The 17,397-nt window shown below is 40.9% G+C and overlaps 2 protein-coding genes across 3 annotated transcripts; one reads left to right on the forward strand and one right to left on the reverse strand.

The window, feature by feature from the left end:
* The first annotated feature begins 191 nt into the window (after window positions 1–191).
* pcbd1 (pterin-4 alpha-carbinolamine dehydratase/dimerization cofactor of hepatocyte nuclear factor 1 alpha) lies at window positions 192–2,772 on the forward strand. Its single transcript, XM_054600198.1, has 4 exons — window positions 192–300; window positions 1,148–1,279; window positions 1,377–1,457; window positions 2,319–2,772. The coding sequence occupies exons 1-4, from the start codon at window positions 298–300 to the stop codon at window positions 2,409–2,411; spliced, it is 309 nt and encodes a 102-aa protein (XP_054456173.1). The 5' UTR covers window positions 192–297; the 3' UTR covers window positions 2,412–2,772.
* A 95-nt stretch (window positions 2,773–2,867) lies between these two features.
* On the reverse strand, window positions 2,868–13,693 carry sgpl1 (sphingosine-1-phosphate lyase 1). 2 transcript variants are annotated; one of them, XM_054600196.1, is made up of 14 exons: window positions 13,567–13,693; window positions 10,684–10,849; window positions 10,036–10,103; window positions 9,473–9,620; window positions 9,270–9,349; window positions 8,892–9,020; window positions 8,712–8,800; window positions 8,010–8,118; window positions 7,819–7,917; window positions 7,583–7,729; window positions 7,130–7,368; window positions 6,855–7,001; window positions 6,623–6,743; window positions 2,868–5,692 (listed from the first exon to the last, which is right to left on the reverse strand). In XM_054600196.1, the coding sequence occupies exons 1-14, from the start codon at window positions 13,576–13,578 to the stop codon at window positions 5,549–5,551; spliced, it is 1,698 nt and encodes a 565-aa protein (XP_054456171.1). In that variant the 5' UTR covers window positions 13,579–13,693; the 3' UTR covers window positions 2,868–5,548. The 2 variants fall into 2 exon arrangements, with proteins under 2 accessions (XP_054456171.1, XP_054456172.1); XM_054600197.1 differs by lacking the exon at window positions 13,567–13,693 and adding an exon at window positions 11,426–11,495.
* Between the last annotated feature and the right edge of the window lie 3,704 nt (window positions 13,694–17,397).

A 17,397-nucleotide genomic window follows, 5' to 3' on the forward strand; every position in this document is an offset into this window, starting at 1 on the left:
CACACAACAAACACTGCCAGTGTACAATGTGTGCAGACTCCTGCTACAATAGCTGGCCTCACGCATGCCTTGTGCAACAGATGACTGTTTATGATTAGGCCCATGCTGACATGTGGCCGGACAGCCTATCAGCAGTGGGGATTTCTGCTCAGGCTTCTGCAGGGGCAGCTAATCAGGACCTACGCTCATGTTTTCTGAATGGAATCATTCCAGACACTCTCACTGGCTGCCACAGCAGATCTGTGCAACAGGGACCTGGAGCTGAACCTCCTCTGTGTATGAAAACACTCTGCAAACATGGTGAGTACATAACCTCTCTATGTGTGTGTGTGTGTGTGTGTGTGTGTTCAGTCTGCCACACAGAGCTGCTCTCCGCCTCACACACTTGTTGCCATTTAGTCACTCTCACGGTCTACAACTCTTGTAGATAATGTTTTATGGCAGATTGAGGAATGTAGATACATTTGATACAAAGTTTATAATGTGCCTGTTTAATTCTGCAGGGTTAAGAATGACATGAGCACATTTTCTTGAGTCTTTGAGTCCGGAATCTGATTAGTAGAAGAGGTTTAAGCTGGTGGGTATTGTCTGTGTACAGCCCATTCGCTCCGCTGATAGAGCAGATTAGACTGTTGCTATGATACCTGTTGATGTCACTGCTCCCTGGTCGTGACATCTGTTTGCTCTTGCATGACTGCTCATCTGGGGACAAAGCCCTCAAAAGCCCCCTCTCCACTGTGCAATAAAACAGGACATCTATTTGAGGAATGTTGTGAAATGTTAAAAGAGCAGTTTAGATTTGGAGTTAGGGTCACAACAGCTGAATGAAAGGAGCATAAGTAACTTTAAATCCATGTGACCTTGCATCATGTGTCAAGCTTAGGAACTGAGTGACCAAATCTCTCCCACACACACACACACACACACACACACACACACACACACACACACACACACACACACACACACACACACACACACACACACACACACACACACACAACCTTTGAACCAGCTAGTCTTTTAAACCAGGAATGCAGCCTCTCATTGTTTCCAGATGGGATCCTGTGCAACCAATCACAGTTTGTGTTAGTGAGACTGCCCCTCTCAGATCTGCTGTACTGTTACTTCTGCTCTTTCCTACCAGGCTGGTAAAATTCAGAGTCTGACTGAGGAGGAGAGGACCCACCTACTCCCCCTGCTAAGCAATGCTCAGTGGGTGGAGGTTGTGGGACGGGACGCCATTTACAAAGAGTTTATTTTCAAAGACTTTAATCAGGTATGTAATGAATCACAGTTAACTCACAGAATCCCCATAACAAGCATCTACTCTATATTATGCATATACATGACTGCATGATTTCTTAACCTTTCAGGCTTTTGGCTTCATGTCCAGAGTGGCTTTGCAAGCAGAGAAGATGGACCATCACCCTGAGTGGTTCAATGTCTATAATAAGGTAAAGAGGACATATTCAAAGACGGTTCTGTAAAAGCACAGTTAGACTTGGTCTTGACTGGCTTTCTTTATTAAAGCCAACATTGTGACCATCCTGTACTGAAGCTCCATATTCATCAGTCTTTTAGTTAATGTTATCCACATTTATAGGCAAAATATATGAAAAACATTGACAGATGCTCCCATTTAAAAGCATCTGTCAAACTCTTGGCCTGTGGGGTTTGCTGTAGAGAACCGCTCATACAAACAATACCACACTAACTAACACAATAACACTGCGCGTCCTTTGGTCCTGAGCAATTCGACATGACATTGTGGATTCACACGCCCAAGTGGGGTCACCAAGTAAAAAGACCCCAAACAGCTATAGATTTATTATGGTGTTTAGATATGTAAGTTATTTATTATACCCTACTTAGAAAAGGCCACTATATTTACCTGACAGAGAAATGTCACTGGTTATGTTTTAGATTCAGTCGTTCGGGGAAAGTTAGGAAAAAAACCTCCCGCCAACATTCTGTGAAAGTAAGGAAAGCAACTTCCCAAGAACGTTCGGGGAAAGTTTAGAAAGAAACCTCCTGCGAACGTTAGGGGAAAGTTAGGAAAACAACTCCCCCACGAAGGTTCCCTAATTTTCCAAGTGCTGATAATGCCAGTTTATACAAAGTTAATTTATATTTCAAGTGTCCATGTCCAAATTGCCTTTATTTAACCTAATGAATTAAGTCAATGGGAAGGCAAGAGTGGATGACGCCATTATGAAGTTGGCCACCATCTAATGGCTTAAGCAAACACATAGTTACTTGATACAAGAAAGTCGCTTCTTGTCATATGATGAGTCTCCTGCTCCATGTTCCCCCAGGTCCAGATCACTCTCAGCACACATGACTGTGGGGGGCTGTCCCAGCGAGACATCACGTTGGCCACTTTCATCGACCAGGCATCAATGATGTGAGCAACACACTTTAACAGCTAACAGCTCCTCGTGTGTTCATTCCTCTGAGAAATCTGATGTGACCTGCAAATCCAAAGAATACTTACTTCCATTAAAATGTGAAAAATGTAACTCTAGGTTCTGCAAAGGGTCCAATGTGTGTTTTAAAAATATGTTGTTTGTTTTGCACATTCATTAATTATGAACCAAATATAAAATAATGTTTACACATAAAACATTTCAAGTAATTTCTCAGCAACTATTCCAGTTATTACAGATAATATTCCCAATGTTCACACGTGTCCCTTTTTCTCCCAACTGGTGTCTTATTCGCCAATGTTTTTGTACTGTACTGTCAGTAAATAATATTTTCTCTGTCAAACTGTTCTTGTCATAACTTTAAAAAAAGGACCAGAAAAGGATCTTCTTTTCAGACTGAATGCATTTTATTGAAAACATAACAGACCTTCTGCTGTGGTCAACTAAGAGTATGACTGTGTTAGCTAGTGGATTAACAGTATTTGCTATGGATCACGTTAGACCGGCAGGTGCTTCCTGACTCAAACATGCTCTCTGACAAAAAGACAAATCTTTAAACCTTATACATTCAGAACCTCACATGATGACAAAGAGTACAGGGGTGGACAGAAGTAAAAAAAGAACTTTACACTTAAATGCCATCGAGAAATTCAAAGCACTGGTTACAATGGATAAGGCTTCTGACATTATCAACCAAATGAAACATTTCAAAACTAATGTAAGGTTCTATTTGTTTGCATCATACATTTTAAGGTGTTTATGTGTTACTTTGTCCACTACATGCATGTTTGAAAGACGAGTGGAGCTTAATGATGTAGTTATGAAGCCAAACCCCTGAGGATGTTGGAGAGAAAATCTGCTATGACGTCACAAGTTCAAACCTCTGAAGGCACAGAGGTGAACGCTCATTATTGCTACATAATGTCCCAATTGAGATTTCCTCCGTTACAGTTCCTATTCACTTTGCTTAAAGACGGATTTGCATTAAACGTTTTTTTTCAAGAGATTTCTTTGCCATTAAATCGTCACAAGATATTTCTCCAAAGCAAATGTCATGGCTGGAACAGTCTTTTTTTTTTTTTTTTTTTTTTTTTGCATGGGTAAGGGTTTCCACACCCTGTCACTGGGCACAGTATTGAAGGATGGATGCATGGACACATGATTTAAGCTTCAATAGCTAATGGGGATGTTATGTCCTCGGTCTGTTATCAGTCTTTTAACCAGGTACTGACTAAAATCCTCAAATGTAAGAAGAACCTTAATACATTCATGTCTAATCTCTTTAAAACTGCTCAGCATGTAAAAACAATAGCTGAAAACACAAACACTCACCAATTAAGTGAACAAAAAAAAAAAACACCCAGTGGTCACACAAATGGTTAAATTACACTAACAAGGCCAATAAACTGTCATTAAATCAAATGCTTCTGACTTGTCTCTTAAACATTTATAGTAGAGCATTCCCCTCCGTTTCACTTTATCAAAGGAAAAGTTATATATTGCACAAACATGGAATTAATCTAATGGAAATAAACAATTTCAACAAGCAATATTAGGAAAGTAAATGAAAGAAAGAGACCAAGACAAGGTCGTTTTGGTGTTAGAGAATGCACCATTAAGCTGTCAACCTGTAAGTAAATGTGTAAATATCCTGCTGAATGGATATTTACCAAAAATATAGCCACATTCAGGCAGAGTGGGTTTCTCCCAACATAGAACTATCAAAGCTGTCAGTCTGTGGATCAAAAACCTCCATCATAGTGGATCTGTTTCCTTTCAGTATCAGTTTACCTAAGAACACTTTAACAGTTTGTTAAATGCCTAACATTGTGAAGTTTATTGTATTAGAAAGGGAGGGGGGGGGGGGCAAACACAGTTCCCCTGTTAGAATGTGTTTCAGTGGATGAATGAATTGACATATACATTAAGTAGAAACTGAGGTAGATTGAATTAGGAGACAAATGATTAAAACAAGTGTTACACAGGTGACTATGCAGGAAATATTGAGTTTCTGCTTCTTGATAAAATACAGTAGGGCAGAGTTGGAAACAGCCTTCAGTCCGCTCTGTTAAAGTCTGTTAAATGTCATTGCTTTACTTTACAAGCAAGCTACTGAGTGTAAGTACCGAATCTGTACCAAATTACATATAACCAAAATGGCCAAAAAACATTGGATTCTACTAGCCACTTTCAAAATATTCATGGCCTGGTTACAATTGTATTGGATATTAATTATATTAAAAGCTCCCACTATCCAAATCTCTCTCCCTCCGTCTACAAATGCCATTACTGCAGATGGTCCACGAATGCAGACTTAAACAAAACAAATTTCATCATACTAAGTGCTAACAAATAAGGACATGCATCTTCATGCTTCCAGACAAACTCCTACTATAACATGAGAGCTGATGTTTCAAGTGATTCACAGATTAACCTGATATGTTATATTCAGGGCATTGCAGTGCTTTTACATAAAAAAAAAATGCTGTCTTCTAGAGAACTATGACATGATAGGGATGATGATGATGATGATAGCTTTCACCTTCGTCAAGCCTCTGCACTTCGAGTCAGTCTAAAGCAGTACATCCGCTTTCATGCTAGAGGGCAGCAAAGCGTTTCTAACAAGCTATCAGTGGTCTGTGTTTTTGCTGAGTCATGACAGATAGTGATGCGGTGATGGAAACAAGCTGAAATGTTCCGGCAGTAAAAAAAAATATCTAATTAAAAAAGGAATGGTTTTGCTATGTAAATCGGTTGAGATTATGACAGACATACACGTTTACCAAAAGCTGAAATTGAAATGAACTTTTAAAACAAATACAATAAACACACACACACACAAACTCACACACACACACTTCCCCTACATTAATAAAATCAAAGGAAAAGACAAACTTGTTTGGAACCAGTCATTTCTTCTCCGTGCCACTTAGGCACAATGTTACAAGCGATTTAAAATGACGATGGCTTGTGCTTGAAAGATCTTTGCAGATGTTTTCAGTATGGTGAAGGTATGCAAGATAAGGCAACCGTTGAGCCTTTAGCTCGGGGGCTCTGGGAGGAGGCGAGTGGGTTTCCCTGCGTGCGGAGGGGTCAGGCCAGGAGGGCCCAATCCTGCCTCAGTGAGCTTTGCCGTTGCCGTTCATGTGGTTGGTGTTTGACTTGGACACCTCAGTGCTGTAGAGACAGTCCAGGAAACCTCGGGAGATCTCCGTCACCATGGATCTGTCTGGGATGGACTGGGCCATGCCGTAGATCGCTCCCTGAAACAGCATGAGGGCACGAATGAGTTAACAACTCATGTTAGAGTGGTACGTAGAGCATCATAAATACTTTTAGTGTGTCCACTCGATCGATTGACAGCATTTCCGGAAATATTTGATTATTTACTTTTCTTATAAGTGTGCCTTGATTACTTTCACTTCCTTTAATGTTTCCCTATATCTCCCAGCATACATTTTAACAACCCCCAGAGAACACAGTTTGTCTGAGCTCTATACATATACTGCAGATGTCGAGCAATTGAGTTGGTTGACACTGCAGACCCCCCCCTTACAAGAAATCAAGATAGCTGAGCCCAACCCAAATGTTAATGGGACATTCTGAGCCTCAGTAATGTAAAAACTGAATGTATAGTGCATATGTTTTACTGTAATCTCAGGATTTCTATTTTCAGTAGGATTTTGCTTCATGTATCATGTATGCATTATTCAACTGAAGGTGACGCCTAATTATTGGGTGTGCTCCTAACGCACCTTCCTGACATAAAGCCGGTTTGTGCCTGCTGGGTGGAGTTTCCACTCCATTTAAAACTGAAACCCAAAACAGCACATGCAGCTTGTGTCAACTTGAATCGCGACTTGTGCAAAATGCCACGTGTACCAACAGCACTGTAAACAATGGAGACTGGCAAACGTACTTTACATGGTTTGTCATGCCTCACACAAAATGGTCATTTTACCATCTCTCACTTGGCTCAAGGAAAGATGCAAAGGTTGATTACACACTTAAATGTAATGTGTATACCTGTATGTTTATGATGATTGTACTTTTTACAAATTTAGTTAAAGTGCTACTGTGTCCTTGTATATCGTTGCTGTTTGAGTTAATTGAAGGTTGTACTCTATATTCAGTGTATCAACGTAACATGTAAGATGTAAGTGTGCGTGCGTGCGTGAGCAGAGCGAGCTCACCATTCCTGTGGTTTTCTCTTTGGGGTTCTTCATGATGATGGCCACCTGCTCTTTGACATCACGGACAAAATGATCAGCAACGCCCGACTGTGTGTGCAGAACTGTGCAACAAATGTGGATGCTGTGAAAAAGAACATCACACTATTAACATTACATTCCTGACTATTAATGATGATATTCTTTATTTCATTTTATTCTTTATATTATTGTTGTATTTTTCCAATATATGTACCTGGATGGGTACTGCAGTGTGTTCAGATTCCAGCCCTTTGTCGTCAGCGCATTAGACAGACGGAAAATATCAAAAACATCTGACCCTATTGCCACCACTGACACCTCTGGCTCCCCAAAGACAAACACACCATTTATCTTGCAGACTCTGTCAAAAAAAAAAAAAAAAAAAAAAAAAGGTTGTAAATGTTGAGGCTGATCATTTTCATTATGTATGGAATCAAAGTTCTTTGTAACACATCTCTACTTGAGTGTCAGTAAGCACGAGTGTCTTACTCTTTTCTGATTTTGCGGGCTGTAGTGATGATCTTCTTGGTGGCATCTATGTATCCATTCTCCCCCATGTGCATCATGGTTGCCCAGCAGGCGGCGATGATGCCTCCAGGCCTGGAGCCTGCAACAGAGGGCGAGGCATAGATCCCGCCCTGCCAGTCTGGAGCTACAAAGTACTGGTAGTGACGGTACTTCTTATCACTGTAGAGGATCACTGAGGAACCTTTGGGGGCGTAGCCATACTGGAGAGGAACGTAGTGGCACACAGGGCAGTATTAGAAAAGTATGGCCTGGAGCCCGTCAACATTGGTCTTATAATTCATCGCTTTACACACAGTATAAGGACTATATTCTGGATGTGTTAGTAGGTTTCATAACTTTCTTTGCATTCTTTAAGTTTGGAAATCAAGCCAACAAGAAGTAATAATTTGAAGGGAATACAAAACCACTCCTTACCTTGTGGGTGTCAGCAGAGATGCTGGTAACACCTTTTACCCTGAAGTCGAACGGTGCGAGTGGGTAACCAGCCTTGGCCATGAAGACAATGAGAAAACCTCCCAGACAGGCATCCACATGCAGCGGGAGGTTGTAGCGCACAGCCAGCTGGAACACACCGAGGGAAAGTATCAGAGATGTCACCTCCACGTTTTAACTACAGAACCTTTTTAGGGGAAAACCTTTTCACTTCTGACCTTGGCTACTTCCTCAACGGGATCCATGATTCCATGTGGAAACTGAGGCGTCGAGCACACGAGCATGGCGGTGTTCTTGTTGATGGCTCTCCTCATAGCCTTGAGACAGAAGAAACAATATGGGAATAACTAAAGTCTCAGAAGAGCAGTCAATCAGCAAACACTGCCGCCTGCTTCGACTGTATTCTCACCTTCACGTCTACTTGCATGGTTTTCTTGTCAAGGGGGACGTGAACAAGCTTCATCCCAAAATAATGCGCTGCTTTGTCGAAGGCTGCGTGGACGCTCACAGGAGCAAGACTGCACAAAGTAGAAGAAGAACACAAAGATCAAGTTGGACATTTTGTAGAAAACAAAGTCAACAAAAAGCCTCAAACATGTCTTGTATTCTATTTTGTCATGACCATGATTAAGTGCAGTACTGCCATATCATGTTACTCAAGGTTGACAATTAACATGAGATGAGATTAAGATTTTATTTTGGTTTAACTACTGGGTGAATTTGGCAAAATAAATGCAAGATATCACAACTCCATGGGATTCAGTGCAGATTTGTCTTCTTGGAAATAGAAGACCCTTCACCATTGCAGAAATGAATCATTCTATACCTCTAGAGAACATTACATATTGGTTGAAAAACAACAGTAAACCTTTTTTTAAGAAATGGCAACCTTTTATAGACTATATGAAAAACACTGAACATGATTGTGTGAATCTATTTTTATCATGTATTTATGTTTTTATCATGCTACAATAGATAAAGTCACACTGCCCATGAATGATCCCATCCCAAACATGATTAACTGTTTTACTAAAAACCCAAGAAGACCCAATGATTCATAAAAAGAAAACTGAAATCACTCATCAACCATATCTAATAAAGCTTGTCTTACATTTCAGGATATTTGACACCCCGTTCATAAGCCATGTCTCTGTACGCCTTGCAGGCCATCAGAATGCTCTCAGTTCCTCCTGAAGTAACCTGTAGGAAAAAAAAGGCAGAGTTGTTTAACCGCTTTGGAACCATCCATCCCTAGCTTATACAATCTGTGAACGTAATTATGATGACTCACTGTGCCACAGGAGTTGGGTCCGCCGTGGAAAAGCGTGCAAGCCATTCTGACAACCTCTGCCTCCATCTTTCTCACGCCAGGAAAGATGTCTGGGTGGAGTGGGTTGCTCCATGCAAAATCTCCATATACCTGGGATCAAAAGAGGGGAAAAAAATGTGACAAAAGAAGTTAATATGAACTCAAAATATCTATTGTGACACACAAAGCAGTAGCAGCAGTCTCTTTTAGAGGCATGAACAAAAAAACACAAAAAAGAAACAAAAAAAAGAGTCAGTGCTGCTTACTGTAGCAAACACCAAACAATTTACTCAAGTTCAACCTTGACTCTTCATGCTTGGAATTCCAAAGTCCAGAGATGTATTAAACAAAGATGCATACCTTCACCAGGAGATTGGTCAGTGATTCATCACCCCAGTACACGGCCCCCGAAACACATCCTTTCTCCCACTTCACCTCATCTACAATCACACAAGACATTTCTTTCTAAAAAAGGCCACACTCTTTCTTATCAGAAGACTGAAAATAATCTTCAGAAAGTCAGCCATATAGATAATGAAGCTCGGGAATGAACGATGACTTACTCAGAGTCTCGTACTCTCTGATTTTCTCCAGCACTTGGCTCTGAGAGAGGCCTTTAGAGGGCAGCTGTTTGGTGTAGCTCATCCCCTCCTTCAAAGTGCACAGACTGACAGACATATCATCCAACGCCTTGTTGAGCTGGCTCTGGATCTGTCATAACGAGAAGACAATGTTACTTTAAAGGCGTCGACTTTCTCTGTATGCAGCAAATGCAACAATGAAGTAAAGAATGTCAATCCCTCAAACGAGTGAATGTGAAGGTAACTGTGTTTCAGACTGAACTTGATAACATGTCCACTTTAGTATCAACAAGTGTACGTTTTTGAGAAAGCCTGAAAGTGAGCTCTCTGTTGGTAACATAATGACCAGAAGTAACCCAATGTTATCGCCAGCGTGACGTTAAGTGTGCCAAAGGTCTGACACCCCCCTCTTCCCCCCACCCCCCACCCCCACCCCTGGCGTGCTGCACTCAGTCATCCAAGAGTGACTCATAAAGAGTCTCAGACGTAAGAGTCAGTGCACATCTGCTGGGAAAAAAAGGAACCCGTTCACCACTGATACTTACTGTTGCGCCAACAAAGGGTATTTTTCTGAAGATTCGAAAGCACAGCTTCTTGATTCGGGACGGAAGACCTATTGGTAAAAAGAAAAAAAAACACAAGGCAGCAGCTGTGGTGAAAGACTGGCACAAATTCAACCGCGGACATTAAGCAGCTGACTGTGACCTCTAATCACACGTCAGGACAAGATGTGGTCTATGAGAACCCGAGCCATATTACACAAAGCCCCCTGAAAGCACTGAAGACATGCAATTTCCTTTGAGAAGCCTCACTCTGTGCAACTTTCCCTCTCTAAGAGTTGACAAAGAAGAGCCGGCATTGTTGCTGAGGAATTCAACCACTGACTGATTGATGGATTGATAGATAGCAGATCTAGAAAGTCTTGTTGATTGGAGGTATTTACTCAGTCAAACATACTAGAGGAACCAGAACTGTAGTAGAAGATACTAACTGCAGAGTACCAGCGAAACTTCATCAAAAGATTCTTCACTTAATTGCTCAGACCACATTTAAGATCCAATACAGTAGAATAGCAGTAAACCTGTTGTTAACACGTCTTACACGTATTACAATTTGAGGCGATTGTTAGCCCGTTTCACGTGTCGGATTTAATCCCCCTACTTTGCACCCATGCATCTCGTGTGAAAGATTACTTTCTCGCTGGAAGAGGAAGGCTTTGATCCAGACCGCTCCCAGTGTGGTGATGACCGTCGCTCCGATGATCTGCCACGGCTCCAGGTCCACGCAGCGGGAGTTGACCTGCCGCCGGCCCTCCTCCAGGTACAGCAGGACCATCTCCTTATACACCTCCAAGGCACTCTGGACGCAGAGACATATACATGTATTACAATATGCTTAGGTTGTTTTAAGAAGAAGAGAACCTCACAACACATAGACATCTGTTACAAATCGTTTTCTTTCTCTAAATATGTCATTATGAGGAAGTGACTGTTGAATAATCTGTGTTGGTGACTGTTATCGTCATCGTTCCATAATCCAGATTCTTATGGGATTCCTTGAAATCAGATAAATGACTTGTGTCCCTGCATTTCACATGTTCCAGTTATACAGACACTCAATTACAATAATACTCCAGCATATCATCTAATAATAACAATAAATCTGGATGTGCAACCATTAATTCAGTCAGTCTGACTGCATGGCATTTATATAAATACCATGCTGCTAATTGAAAAACTACAGTCAAAGTATTCTTGATAAACAGTGAACTAGAACTGTTGAATTTAGGCAAATATACATATACATGAAACAGAAAAATACTCCAACAAGTCACTTTTCAGAAAGAGGGACTTTGTCACAATTTAAAAAGGCAAGTAACTCATTTTCCAAGTTTAACATTTCCGCGACACCAGAGTCCCAAATGTTAGTACTTACATCAGAAGACATTGTCAGAATTACAGAGTTCAGTTTCCCCCTCACAATAATACTGTCAGTTCTCCCTTTGTTCTCCAGGTGAGAGTGAGAGAACGCTCTCAGCTGTCTGGACTACTATCACCAGACTCCTCCCAACACTAAGACCGACAACAATACATCCAACCAGCGGACGAGATGTTTTGCAATCAATCACGATCAGAACAGACAGGAAGTCTGCCTTGAAATTGACAGAACTATAAATAATATTTTTGTACATACAGTTCCAAGCCTGATCACCAATAAACGCTCCAATATTTGTTGTCAATCTTTATGAGAATTTTTCACAGCCTAAGAAGATCAAACTGAGCCTAAATCACAGCCCTATCACTAAATTGACCCACGAATGCTATTTCATAATTGCAGCGAATTTATCTTTCTATTATCTCTCCCCAGTTGTGTTTTTATGACACAATAGCAGGCAGTTTGATAACGTGGACTCTAACTCAGCCACAATCAGATGGAGGAAAGCTTAAGGTTCAAAAGACAATATGTTGAGTAATCCAATAAACATGCCTTTTAGCAAAATGAGGTAAGTTTCCTTAAACTATTGAAACACTGTGTTCACTGTGTGATCAAAGGCATCATCCGCTCACAGGGAAACATCATGCATAAAGAGTTTCCTGGTATATTAAGGTGTTTTAAGTGAGTGAAGCTTTTATGGAGGGCTGTCAGTGAGCCACAAGGAGTCCACCCCCCCGCCCAGACTACAGCTGTCATACCTGCCTGTTGGGATAACACGCTCTTATACAGGTTGGGCCAGATCAGCTGCATAGAACAAGCACTGGAAAAAAAGCCATTAACATGTGTGTGATTGGGAGGCTTGACTTGAGTTGTCATGATAGCGATCATTTACAAGAGGAAAGGTAAGAGTGCTGGTGATAGCTGTCACGCATCTGTCATAAAGACTAGATTAAAACGGCGTTATCTCACAACAAGTCTTTCCCTCAACATACAGGCCTCTCTCTGTTATTCAACACATTTTCAGTCTGTATTTCACCTTCTGGTCCACCCACACTTTTCCAGACCATTAAATGCTATCTTTGCCTCAGGAAAACAGATACGGAGTTCACACAAAGACACTTGTACAAGTGTACAAGACTCATTGTTGAGCAGTGGACGCCCATTCCTCTGCTCCCCCTCGCACAACATTTAACTATTCTGTAAGGAGAGCTTTTGTTGTCTCAGAGGGGAGGTCATGTTCTTATGGAAATGTACTGGGTGTGAGGTGGCTGCTCCTGGATACATCAAGGGAAAACAGACCGTGAGGCACAACATCACAACGGCTTTTAGTCATAGAGAGATCCAGAAATCACTCCGGGGGGAATAATTACAGTTGTGGTGTTGATTTTTATCTGGCTAAAGAGGTTCAAATGACATGTTCTGACATTTAGGACAAAAGCGAAGCTTTTTGGGTGACTTGTTCTTTCTGTTCCTTGAATTGATCAGAAGGAGTCCAGCCTGTGACTGATGGTCAATTATGCACTGACAGCAGAGAATGACAGAGGAGATGCCCCCTAGTGCTGAGTCCTGTCTGTCTAATGCTGACAACAAAACTTGATTCTGCTCCCTTCAGGAAAACCCCACAAATCTGAACTGCTCTCTGGTGGCCGTAATCAGAGTCATGCTTTGTTTAAGCTTCCTGCAGGTTTAAGTTGAATAGGATTTCTAAATTTAAACAGTGACTGCTTCCCTAAACAATAGGAAGGAGCTGTAAATCTTACCCACAGACACATCAGCAACAAACAAAGCTATTAGCTGAAGTCATGTGGCTGCATGGTACTTCCCTTTATTGTCTAATATACGAGTCAGAAAACATACTGAGGGTCAACTTATGTAAAGTGTCTCATCTCAGGAGCCAAACAATCAATGTGGGTTAAAGGGTTCACCAAACACAGCCATAGATATGTAACTGTACGGGGTCACTGTCTAACACACAGTTTGTGGACTTGGGACATCCCTGTGAGCAAAACAAGTCTAACGTTAGCTCACTTCACTATTGATAAACAAGTGTCTCAAGTGTCTGGTAGCAGCACTGCCTCCGTCCGTGTATCACACTGTATGTTGTTTGGGGAAAATAACAGATAAAGTGAAGCGACACCTACCCACACATCCATGTTGTCGCCGAAAGTCCTCTTTCTGTCTCTGCTACTTAGGAAAGTCACCTCCAGTAGCCTGCTTCGAGTCTCCGGCTCTCATCTACATGCTACCCCTGAAAGCGGCAGCAAGCTAACCCTGATTCAGGAAGTAAGCAGCAGCCTGTTACGCTGAGTAGAGCTGACAACGCTGCGGCTGGGACTGATGACGTGTTAGATGACGCGTCAGCGCAGCGCCGCATGTTTTGTAGATCTTCTATTTAACGAGGACGCAGCGGCGGCGCACGTTTTGACTCCCAAAACTGGATGTGTTAGCAAAGAGCTGCTGATGCGTTCTAATGCTCTTCGTAAACTCCAACTCCCAGTCCTATCAGTGCTTTTAATACTACATAACTACCCAGGGCACAAAAAAAAGCATGTTTCACTTAATGTTGTTTGTTTATTTTATGGATTCAGTTATATCATAACTTACAAATCAGACATATTTCACAAAATCCAACAGGTTCTTAGTGTAGAAAGTTGAACAGCTCAACCCATAAAGTAACACTTAGTCTTTAGGTTTGTCTGAAAAAATTTAAATGACCAAGTTTTGACATTCAATTTCCTTAATTCTGTAGTTATTTATTGACCTAAAAGTATATATGTATATATCATTTTTTTCCTCTCACCCTCAGCATCCCTATTGCTGTCGGTAGTCAGCTTTACATTTGTACTCGGGAAGTTTCCCCTGTTTTTCTGTAATCTGTGTAATGTTATTGGGAGTTATATGTCTTGTCTGTGTACTATATGTAAAAAAATAAAATAATCGAAAGTAATAACAATTTTGGAACCTGAATATAGATATAGATATATTCCTTTATTGATCCCCATGGGGGAAATTCGGGTGTTGCAGCAGCTCAACTACAGCGAAACAGATACAAAATAAAGAAAAGAAAAGAAAAGAAAAGAAAAGAAATAGAAAAGAAAATAAATAAAATAAAATAAAATAAAATAAAATAAAATAAAATAAAATAAAATAAAATAAAATAAAATAAAATAAAAATAAAAAGTACAGTATATCCACATGGGGGGGTAGTGGGCACCAATGAACGTCTGAAGCGCTCCGTCCTGCTCTTTGGTAGAATGAGCTTTATATATATATATATATATATATATATATATATATATATATATATATATATATATATATATATATATATACACTTCCACAGATTGCAAAACACTCATGGTCTAAGAAAAAGACTAAATGGGTGGTGGTGTGGTGATGGGTGTAAAATATATGTTTGTTTATGAACCAAGTGCTGTTCCAAAATAAAATAAAAAGCGACGACTGAACTGACAGCCAGGTATTTTCGACGCTCTGCATTTTGAAAATTGCGATGCTTTTATGGCATACTCAAATTTACAACAGTTTTGGGTTGTTCACTTTTATTCTACTTATAGTTTCTAAATTTCCCACATTACGCGAAGGTATCGTTTGGTCTTGCTTTTGTAATGACATGAGACGTTGTTTTCTCTTTAGTTCTGGCACTGTAACAACCCCCCCAACAGCTCTACAATGAGGACACATGCTGCACATACACATCTATTTTATAGTTTAGATACATTCCTTTATTTAAAATCCAATGGGTGTTTTTTTTACTTTAATGCAGCAGCTGGACTGATAAATTGGAAAATAGAGCTCAATAAAGAACAGCAATTGTATCATGTTATACTCAAACAATGATTCACGATGTAATATGAATTGGCCACCATTTTTAAATCAATAACTCAGTCAGTGAGCTCATGTGGTGCATAGGGTCCCCATGATGTAACTGTATGTGACGTGCTGCTGATCCCTTATCCCTGATGGTTGTTAGTAATGGCTGGGGTCCATAATGGATAGGTTGTCTACCACTAAGCTCCACATACACATTTACAAAATGCCCCAAATTGAAGACTTTAATTCAATTCAATTCAATTCAGTTTATTTTGTATAGCCCAGAATCACAAATTACAAATTTGCCTCAGAGGGACATCCTCTGTCCTTACACATCCTCTGTCCTTACACCCTCACATCCTCTGTCCTTAGACATCCTCTGTCCTTAGACCCTCACATCCTCTGTCCTTAGACCCTCACACCCTCACATCCTCTGTCCTTACACCCTCACATCCTCTGTCCTTAGACCCTCACATCCTCTGTCCTTACACCCTCACATCCTCTGACCCTCACATCCTCTGTCCTTAGACCCTCACATCCTCTGTCCTTACACCCTCACATCCTGTCCTGTCCTTAGACCCTCACATCCTCTGTCCTTAGACCCTCACATCCTCTGTCCTTAGACCCTCACATCCTCTGTCCTTACACCCTCACATCCTCTGTCCTTAGACCCTCACATCCTCTGTCCTTAGACCCTCACATCCTCTGTCCTTAGACCCTCACATCCTCTGTCCTTAGACCCTCACATCCTCTGTCCTTACACCTCTCCACATCCTCTGTCCTTACACCCTCACATCCTCTGTCCTTAGACCCTCACATCCTCTGTCCTTAGACCCTCACATCCTCTCTGTCCTTTCACATCCTCTGACCCTCCACATCCTCTGTCCTTAGTCCTTAGACCCTCACATCCTCTGTCCTTAGACCCTCACACATCCTCTGTCCTTAGACCCTCACATCCTCTGTCCTTATCCTCTGACCCTCACATCCTCTGTCCTTACACCCTCACATCCTCTGTCCTTAGACCCTCACATCCTCTGTCCTTTATCCTCTGTCCTTAGACCCTCACATCCTCTGTCCTCTGTCCTTTACACCCTCACATCCTCTGTCCTTCACATCCTCTGTCCTTAGACCCTCACATCCTCTGTCCTTAGACCCTCACATCCTCTGTCCTTAGATCCTCTGTCCTCACATCCTCTGTCCTTACACCCTCACATCCTCTGTCCTTAGACCCTCACATCCTCTGTCCTTAGACCCTCACATCCTCTGTCCTTCCCTCACATTCACAGGAAAAACTCCCCTAAAAACCCCTTTAACAGGGAGAAAAAAGGAAGAAACCTCTGGGAGAACGACAGAGGAGGGATCCTTCTCCCAGGATGGACAGAATGCAATAGATGTCATGTGTACAGAATGAGCAGCATAACAGAGATACAACACATTCAATGTATATGACATAAATGATTCATATAATAAGACTACTTATAATAACAGCAGCAATTATTACAGTAGAATTATAGCCATGAAAATAGGGATAGTAATGTGACTAATAATAATAATGGAAGTAGCAGTGGGTGCACTTTATTGGTTTGATATGTTTTCATTTTCTCAGAAGATATAAATTAAATCAAATGATAATTTATTGGGTTACACTGATTGATGAGGCTGCCTTCCTTGAACATTTTTTTTTAATTATTATTTCACTTGTAATTTCTATCTATTAGAGTTACCAGAAAAAAATGGCAAAATGTCAAACGGATCAAATAAAAGCCTTAGCAGTCAGCTAAAGTAGGATTTCTGTATTATTAACTGCAAGAAATAACTGAAGAAAAAAAAGTATTAAATGTATTCCTATTGAAGGTAGTTTGAAGGTAACATGTCTTCTGAGGATTTCATCCATTCTTTAGAAAATGCACATTTCTTTCTTTTTGTCCACAAAGACCAACTAAATAAACACCAACAAGCTATCAGGATAAAGAAGAAACATCCTGCTTTGGTTTAGGAGGTGAACGAGGGCGACTTGCAGCCACAGCCCCATCCGAGCCTCACGTCTTTTCAAAAGGGACAAACTGTGTCCATATGACAGCTATTCCACTATAATTGGTGTACACTGTCTTCTAAAGCTGAGGTAAGAGGTACAATGCATT

The sequence above is a fragment of the Anoplopoma fimbria genome, chromosome 6, assembly GCF_027596085.1.
Source record: "Anoplopoma fimbria isolate UVic2021 breed Golden Eagle Sablefish chromosome 6, Afim_UVic_2022, whole genome shotgun sequence".
NCBI classification, from domain to species: domain Eukaryota; kingdom Metazoa; phylum Chordata; class Actinopteri; order Perciformes; family Anoplopomatidae; genus Anoplopoma; species Anoplopoma fimbria.

What these genes read in the sequence shown, in the direction of transcription:
- pcbd1 (XM_054600198.1), top strand. An exon ending in TTTTCAAAGACTTTAATCAG is followed by an intron (nt 1,280 to 1,376) that starts GTATGTAATGAA and finishes TTAACCTTTCAG; the next exon opens with GCTTTTGGCTTCATGTCCAG. An exon ending in GGTTCAATGTCTATAATAAG is followed by an intron (nt 1,458 to 2,318) that starts GTAAAGAGGACA and finishes ATGTTCCCCCAG; the next exon opens with GTCCAGATCACTCTCAGCAC.
- sgpl1 (XM_054600196.1), bottom strand. An exon ending in TACCCTTTGTTGGCGCAACA is followed by an intron (nt 9,621 to 10,035) that starts GTAAGTATCAGT and finishes TCGTTATGACAG; the next exon opens with ATCCAGAGCCAGCTCAACAA. An exon ending in CAGAGAGTACGAGACTCTGA is followed by an intron (nt 9,350 to 9,472) that starts GTAAGTCATCGT and finishes GTGTGATTGTAG; the next exon opens with ATGAGGTGAAGTGGGAGAAA.